General features: G+C 37.7%; 1 protein-coding gene across 1 annotated transcript; it reads left to right on the plus strand.

The window, feature by feature from the left end:
* Positions 1 to 446: 446 nt before the first annotated feature.
* Positions 447 to 5,602, plus strand: LOC110373137 (venom serine carboxypeptidase). The gene is made up of 8 exons (XM_021330314.3): positions 447 to 637; positions 1,379 to 1,953; positions 2,860 to 2,972; positions 3,271 to 3,441; positions 3,763 to 3,930; positions 4,183 to 4,442; positions 4,967 to 5,095; positions 5,374 to 5,602. Exons 1-8 carry the CDS (start codon positions 597 to 599, stop codon positions 5,573 to 5,575), a joined length of 1,659 nt encoding a protein of 552 aa, XP_021185989.3. The 5' UTR covers positions 447 to 596; the 3' UTR covers positions 5,576 to 5,602.
* The last annotated feature ends 3,159 nt before the right edge of the window (positions 5,603 to 8,761 follow it).

Consider the following 8,761-nt stretch of genomic DNA (forward strand, 5'->3'; position numbering starts at 1 on the left):
ACAGACATCATTCTAAATTATAATTTATAATGTTGTCAATTATGTATTGCCGTATTTATTTTTATAAAATATGTTCAGTACATCAATCGAGACATATAAATAACCCTTTTCTTTGGTTTGTTTACCTTTTGCCTCACGGCTCGTTGAATAGGGTATAGAACCAATATCCGAGCAATAGAAGATAATTAAATAATATAGCATCAATTGTCGCCAGGTTACCTACTGTAAGTCTAGGTGATGCGTCATCAAAAAAAGTCTCATTCACCTTACATCGCCTTTTATTTTATTTATTTATTTAAACAATTCTTGCACATTCAGTGCAATGGCGGCCTTAGAAGTTCTCTACCAGTGTACCTTTGGGCATCGTACCTTTTATGAACTCAAGTGATATTTTGCTCTCAGTAAGTGCCCACCTTAAAGTGCGCGTGGTACAAAATACAAGCGAATTTCAGCCCTATCAGTGTTTGAACGTAGCGGGATCAAATAGTTCAAGTGATAATGTATGCCCAGGGATGTCGCAACGAACTAGTAGTTCGCAAGGCATGTGTCCAAACGACACATCACGTTGTTAATTAGTGCTAATCAAATAACTTATAATGAAGCATGTGATTTTTATTGTATTTTTGTGCTTAGTGAGGTAAGTTTTTACCATATATTTAGATTTTTCATTTATCAAATATTTTCAAATTTATAATCTTATATTAACTGAGTATAAAATAATAACAAATAATCTTCTTAGTACGTAATTTTGTTAAATGTTACAAATGAGCTTAGTTAGAGTGTAGTATGCTGACGCTACAAAATTCTATGACGTTTGTAATTCGCCTACTGAAATACAAAAAATATTGAAGTCATAACTATTTTGGCCCTGAAACAGTCACATTTGTTAATCAGTAAGTAAATATCAATAAGCCTTGGTCAGAGGAGAACATAACTATATAGCCTATTAATCGTTTGTGATTTCACTGATTATTTTCTTTCCAACTAGATAATTCTCAAAATCATATATTGGCGCTCGAACAAAAGCTTATGCAATGGGTTCTTTAACTTTGTAACTTGGCCTTTCCAGTCATAAATAAACTACGTCTAGTTTTTTGTATTTGTGTATAAATAAGTGTATATTACAAAGTAACAAGTTCATGGTTGTATAATATGAATGAATGCTCAAGCACAATCCTTGAATTGTTCTGACCAGGGGCCAAACACAACGGCTCTATTGTGCCCGAACGTATGATGTCAGTTTAGTACATTTTTTAAAACAAAGATCCACTTTTGTTGTTTTTATCTACCTACTGTTTTAATTGTATCATTATCATGAAAACTATACCTACGTACTCAATGAACTCATTTGTAAAACAACACCACCATTGTATTCCAGTGTATTTGGCAGAGTCGCCGAAATTGACCACGAAGATGATATTTCTAATTTAATACTAGACGTTAAACCAGTTAAAGCCCCACAAAGTATTACAAACAATACGATTGTAGTGAAACAAAGTAGTGATAACACAGTCAACGGCAGTTTGATTCATGAAAACATAAATGATACTAAGAAAACGTGCGGCACACGCAAAGATATAGCAGATAACCTATTAGATGCAAACAAAACAAGTGCTACAAGTAATAATGAACCTTGTGAGCCTGAAGTTAGGATTGATAATGGCACAGCACTCATATTGACTAAGTATATAAAAGAAGGACGGACAAGAGAAGGGAAAAGGGCTTCGCGGGTTGATGCGAAGCACTTCTTGGGATTCAAGAGCTACACTGGTTTCTTCACGGTGAACGAGACGTATAACTCGAACCTCTTTTTCTGGTACTTCCCCGTGTTGAACAAGCCTGTGAACACCACGCCATGGGTCGTTTGGCTGCAAGGAGGCCCGGGAGCGTCCAGTATGACTGGCCTGTTTGACGAGATTGGACCTTTCACAGTAGTGAATGAGACTTTGAAACGTAAGTTTATTTTAATCTATCATTGAGTATTTAACAGGTAAGTACAGTTACCGGCACGGATGTCGGGCTCTCGGCGGAGGAGTGGGGATCGCTTTGCGCACCCGTACGCATAAGGCAATACGGCAGTAAATCGCTTCTGCGCAGGTGAAGGTCAGGGCTCGACATCCGTGCCGGTAACTGTATATACGCCGGAAGACTGTTAGTTAATGTTATCTAGAAAGAATAAAAGCATTTTTCAATAATCCCATTAACTCTATACCTAGGGTAAAATCTCAAATTCTATCTATTCTATCTCAAAATCTGAAATTAAGCCTGCCTTAGAATTTACGACGTAATTTTACAGAACAGGAAAACTAATGCAATTTATTGTTAGAATTCCTCAATTGCTTGCAATCACGTCTGTTGCGGGTAAAAAAAACGTAGCATTAGTATTCTATGCGAGCAATAGATAGAATTGTTTGTATTGTCGATAAAGGTCAATGCTTGTGACGTGTTCTGTAGGTGCATATCGAAGAAAATCCCAGGATTGTTATGAAGTACTTTGTTCTTTTCAAAAAGGGTGTGTGATCTCATTATCTCCTAGACATACACACATGCAGTAAGAAATACCAATGCGAACTTTCAGGCACTTTTAAAGCCACAAAAATAAACACAAGCCCTTTATTTTTGTGGTGCAATTTAGGATTGCATATTCATCATAGCCCCTTTTGTGGACGCGAAATCTGCCGATCAATCTTGACTTGACAATTCTCTAATTTACTAGTTTTCTGAAATCGGAAACTTTTTGAATTAGCATAATTTTCTAATAGCGAAATAGTACCCCCAACTTTTAAGACTGCTTAAGCTAAGCCTGACCTACTCCCAATAAAAATAAAAAAACCCGAATAATAATACAGTGCATTGCAGGAAACCCGTACACATGGCTACACAATCACTCGTTGCTGTTCATCGACAACCCCGTCGGCACAGGCTACAGCTTCACCAACCACGTCGATGGATATGCTAAGAATATGGCTACGGTAAGTCTAAGTAAATGTTTTTACTGGAATTCTCTTAACAGTGCCTTTGTTATGGAAAGACACGAGCACCTTTCGCTTGCTCAAGAATGCAGAAATTATTGTAGATCAAGAAAATATTTTCATATAGGTACCTCAAAAAATTTGCGGCAGATCTAAAACAGAAGTTCGCCCTTACTCAAAAATAACGTACCTCTATAATGAATGAAACGCGAGAGTTTCAGAAAGTTCAGAAATATACCTAAGAGAAATGTAATCTCTAGACGAAATGCTTTATATACCAAATACTTTTCTTCGACAGTACGCCGAACACCTCTATTCGACTCTGAAGCAGTTCCTGCAAATATTCCCTGAGCTGAGAACAGCACCGCTATACTTGGCGGGAGAATCGTACGCGGGCAAGTATGTGCCGGCCATGGCCATGGAGATACACAAGCATAAGGATACTCCAGGGGCTGATATTAATTTAGAGGTAACTAAGGTTTTTTTTTTTGCTTTTGTGATGCAGGCACGTATGCTTAACCCCGTGAACTATGCAAAGCAAAGTCAATGGAAAGCTTTTCTTTTTTGTATTATAATCGAATCAGCCATAATTTTGTTATTTTTGAGATGAATAAAGGTCAGACTTTTACTAACTGAAACCCATCTTTGCTCATTCTGGAGTCCTTCCAAGCCGCGGTAACTCTTTCGAACCTTCCCGACAACCATAATTTTTTTTTCATTAAAGTTAGCTTCCTAGGCGAAGTAACTCATGTAAGGTCTACTTACAAATAACTATGGATTTTGTTACTAGGGTCTGATAATCGGCAACGCATACGTGGACCCTGACATGATATCCCACATCGCGTGGCCGTTCTACTACTTCGGCTTGCTGGAGAAGGAGCAGATACAAACAGTGAAGCCTTTGATAGACTCCTTCCAGGAGCAGATTAAGGCTAACAACAGTATTGAAGCTAAAAACGTAAGTCCACTTTAAATATCCTGTTATTGTACTCGCCGCGCCGTCCTTTCAGACGAAAGACGTCCACTGTTGAACAAAGGCCTCTCTCAAGGTACTAGGTAGGCCCCTTTCTGTACTGTAACTATTTAAACCTTATGAGAAAATTTTAAGACAAAGCGGTATAATAAGAGGCAACGACTCAAATAGTCGAAAATCAGAGTGTTCCATGCTTAAAAAGGCATTGCAATCTCATAGAATTTGCTTCTTCCACAGAAATGGAACAGCCTCGTCACCGTACTACTCTTCATCACGAACCAGAAGCACGCCTATAATTTCTTGAGGGACGACATACCCGTTGGCAGATATACAAATTTCCTGAAGTCTTCAGAAGTCAAGAAGGCCATACATGTTGGAGACATTAAATTTGCGTGGGTCAATATGACCGTCAACGCGTATTTGGCTCCAGACTTCCTGAGTACGACCAAACCGATGTTTGAAACGTTGCTAGAGCATTACAAAGTTATGGCATATTGGTAAGGTCTTTGGACATATTTTATTGAGACAGTTTAAACCATATTTTTGGTGAAGGAAAAATAACCTATCGTTTAGAGCCTTTAAACAATTTTGATTAAGCAGCTAAAAAGTTCAAACTACGTATAAAGTAACAAAAAACATAAACTACGTATAAAGATACCAAAACGCCAAGAAACAGAAATTATCTGCCTCTAAAATGTCAGTAGGTACGATACTTTTTAGGCGCCTATGTACTTACTAGAATCATTTATCAAAGACTTTTTTACTGGGTATTCGACCTAAAGTCCAGGAAGTGATATGTATCTTGTTACAGATATATTGTTGCTTTGGTTTTTGCTTGATAAATTCAGAGAAATAATATTTATACCTATATTGTTAGGTAGGATCCTTTTTGATATTTTGCTATCATACTCATAGTTCGTAGAAGTTATGTTTTATGGCTAGTTTTGATGAATAACGTTTTTTAACTGTTCGTACTTTTGAGGGAACAGAAATTTCACGATAATATCGTTGCTTCTTCCAGCGGACAGCTAGACCAGATGCTGCCCTGCGTGTTTACTTCTGAAAATTATCGCACGTGGAAGTGGAACGGTGCTGAAGAATTCTTGAACGCCACCAGATTCCCATACATCTTCAATAACAAACTTGCAGGGTGAGTACTATTCATGTTTGTTATAAATTATTTCGTGCCAGTTAAACCAGTTAATAAATCACAACTGAATGGTACAACAGAAGTATTTCTCTTCACGTTGTGTGTGATCATGAATTTAGGCAGTCTAGACAAAACATCTTTGGCATTGTAAGATTTATTTTAAATTAGAGTGCGTTAATGAGCAATTTCCTGCTACATTATACCTGCTAGTGTAGGTAGCAGCTACTGTTCTTTTATATACATTTTGCTGAATCCTTATTTATCCCTCTTATTTCCAGCTACCACAAGACCGGTGGTCATCTCACAGAAGTAGTCCTCCGTGGTGCAGGCCACATGGCCCCCTTAGACAAGCCCGCTCCCACGCAGAACTTAGTGGCCCGCTGGACACAAGGCTTGCCGCTCAGCAAACGATTCGGCATGTTTGAACGGTCCTTCATACAGGAGATTATTAAGAACAGCTCTGCAATACATTACCTCTGATTGTTTGAATAAACGAATTTATTTAAATTTGTGTGGTTTTTATTTTTAAGTTAGTATGGTTTCCACTTCGCGGTGTAATAGGAGTCATATTTTTCTTAGAACGAACTGTCCCACAGCTGGGCAAATGCCTCCCTATTTTGTCTCCACACCTCTCGATCCTTTGATTGTTCTCACCAATCAGGGTTGTAATTAAAATAACATGGTCTAAGAAAATCTAATTAAAATATGGAAATTATGGAATAATTATTTATGACTCATACATGCATATGTCTCTATTATTTTAGTTTGAGTCACTCCGTATATTATTGAGTGTAAAATCGGTTTATCAGTAAAGTCGTCTGAATCTACGATTTTTCCTACTTGGTCCGATGTACCTATGTAGAGAATAGGTAGGTAAGTAGTTACCTACCAAGATAGATCTTAAAGGTAGGTATTATTGTTATAAAGCCTTAGGCATTCAATCAAGCAAGCACGATCGCTACACGTGGTCACAACTTATATTTAGTTCCCACGTGCTAACATCTAGACCACAGACCACCTTGTCATGAATATTGATGTTATGAGAAAACTGACACGGCAATTTTATTTAACATGCATTGAAGTGTATTACAAATATTTAAAAAGAAAACTGCTGCACCTATCACTTTCACAGATCCAATTTACTGAAAGAAAATCTGAAAACTTGTTTACAAAATAATTTTTCATCGACTTCAATTATATACATGAACTCTCTCCTAAGTATGACAAATACCACGCTGAAAACCGCGTCATAATCGGTTCAGCCTAACTTGAGATAACAGCGCACAAGCATACATAGATACCTTCATAAAGGTTAAAAATCCTTTCTTCCTAAGCAGCAGTGAATAAAACATCACAATAGTCAAACAGTGATTTGTTACTGGTAATAATAGGGGATTACACGTGTAGCAATGCAATTGATTACACTAAGGCGGCCAACTTTCCGAAAACTGAATGCGGGACTTAACCTTTCGTGAAAAGGGGCAGGGGGCATTGAAAAATGATCGGACGGAACTGATAAAACAAAAACCGTAAGCAAAAAGCTATAATTTAACCTATCAATATCGTGTCACAGCGTGCACTAATGTCTTATTTTCAAAAATCATTAGGCCTCACGAGTTCAGTAGAAATAAAGAGAACGAGATTTTATTATAGGTAATCTGTTTTCCTGCACTGTTGAGCGTGCGCGCAGGTGGGTGTTGTGTAGAAGTGTGGTAGAAAAATAGGGATGCGGGACATGCGGGACGCATACAACGTTTTGCGGGACTATTTTTCTAATAATTTCAAAACGGGATTTAGTCAAGCGTTGCGGGACGGTCCCGCAGAATGCGGGACGGTTGGCCGCCTTATTACACCGCCATTCTTTATAGAAACAATTTACCGTATAACTTATGTTACGAATTGAATTATTGCAGGTGAACAACAAACATAATTACTAAAATGTGAACCTGGACAATTTGTTGGCCTGCTAACCCAATAAGTTTGTAGCAAGTTCAATTTTATTTAATTGACACTTTTGGAGTTTCTCTGCCACTACTTGCTTCTCATTTTATCCGTCATTGGCACTATCAGAAGAACACGCATCTAAATTGTTTTTGTCAGAAAAAAACAATTGACAGATTTTTTCTACTAATCTTCAATTTCACCATCAACCTTTTTATCGTCCCACTGCCACAGATTACTACAGATACTTCACTCAGTAGAAAACTTCCAATACCTATTACGATAATTGCCTACTCCTTCGCGTCAGCAACCACTGTATGCTAAAATGCGCCTAAATGCTCAAGCGTACAGCAGTGATTGCTTCGCACCGCGCGATTCCACAGTAATCGCAGGGCTCTTCGGTAAAATTAAATTAACATAACTTTTTATCTATGTTATTGAGAACTGTGAATATGTTCTGACTTTTATGTGGCAGTTAAAAATGTTATCATTTATAAAATATTTAACCAACTTAAAAAAAAGGAGGTGATTAGACATAGGTACAGGCCAAACTGAGAAGTTTGACTTGTATGGTTTGTAGGTATGTATGTTTGTGCGCGATAATCTCGCGTTTGGCTAAACCGATATCGATGCGATTTTCAGAAAAGGATTTGTTACATTTAGGAGAACGTTTTAAAATAAGTATAATACTTCTTAGTTTGATGATGATCTTCGGAGATGTTCACTAGAAATGAAAAAAAAAGCCTTAAAAAAAGAGAACCGACTTCAAATAAGGCACAAAGCCGTAAGAAATAATTTGGTTTTTTTTTTTATGTTGGTGCTAACTGCTGGTAATTACGAATCGAAAAAGCACCGACATCAAAAAATAAATTATTTCCTACGGTTTAGTGTTTTGAAGTCGGTTCTCTTTTTTTAAAGTTTGTTTTATTATTTTTGTAAGTTTGTTTTGTTTTATATACCTACTAGCTTTCCGCCCGCGGCTTCGCCCGCGTGGAATTCGGTTATATTGGACACACAGCGCCATCTACAATCCATCCATCAAGCAAACAATATTTTTGTTTTCCCTCGGGAATATCTATTTTTTCGGGATAAAAAGTACCCTATTATTTAATCCGGACTTCTAACTTTACGTCTGCAAAATTTCAAAGCAATCGGTTCAGTAGTTACGGCGTGAAAGCGGAACAAACAAACAAACAAACAAACAAACTCACTTTCCCATTTATAATATTAGTAAGGATTGGTGCTGACTGTAGAAGAAACCTAGATAAAACATAATTATATACATCAGTGTGTAGGTAAAATAAAAAAATCTTTAAAGTTACAGCACATAAGGCACCACACGGCATCGTAATGCGCGTACGAACGAACAGCACTATTAGAAGTCGGTTAAAAATTGAACGGCGTGCGCGCGCTTCGCTTGTGAAAACCGCAACTGAATTTGATCCGCCGGCGGACCGAGACCGCTCGGCTGGGCGGTAGGCACTTATAGCGCGCAAGTACATGGAGTGACGGAGGCCTGCCACTGCACAGGCATCTTTTCATTCCGAGAGGGAATAAGCATGCTTGCTCAAGGCAAAATTGGCGACATCAGGCTTTAAAATCCAGGTTTCCCCAAAATTTTCTTTTTATCTCACTTTTACTAAGTCATGGTGTCCAAGCCAAGATACACTTAGCAAGTACAGTCATATTCATAACTTATAGGCCACCGAGATTTCAGTTTAGGTG

The sequence above is a fragment of the Helicoverpa armigera genome, chromosome 6 (assembly GCF_030705265.1).
Source record: "Helicoverpa armigera isolate CAAS_96S chromosome 6, ASM3070526v1, whole genome shotgun sequence".
In the NCBI taxonomy this organism is placed as follows: domain Eukaryota; kingdom Metazoa; phylum Arthropoda; class Insecta; order Lepidoptera; family Noctuidae; genus Helicoverpa; species Helicoverpa armigera.

Coding starts and splice junctions, on each gene's coding strand:
- LOC110373137 (XM_021330314.3), top strand. CDS start 597: ATGAAGCATGTGATTTTTATTGTATTTTTGTGCTTAGTGAG. Junction 638..1,378: donor GTATTTTTGTGCTTAGTGAG/GTAAGTTTTTAC, acceptor ATTGTATTCCAG/TGTATTTGGCAGAGTCGCCG. Junction 1,954..2,859: donor AGTGAATGAGACTTTGAAAC/GTAAGTTTATTT, acceptor AGTGCATTGCAG/GAAACCCGTACACATGGCTA.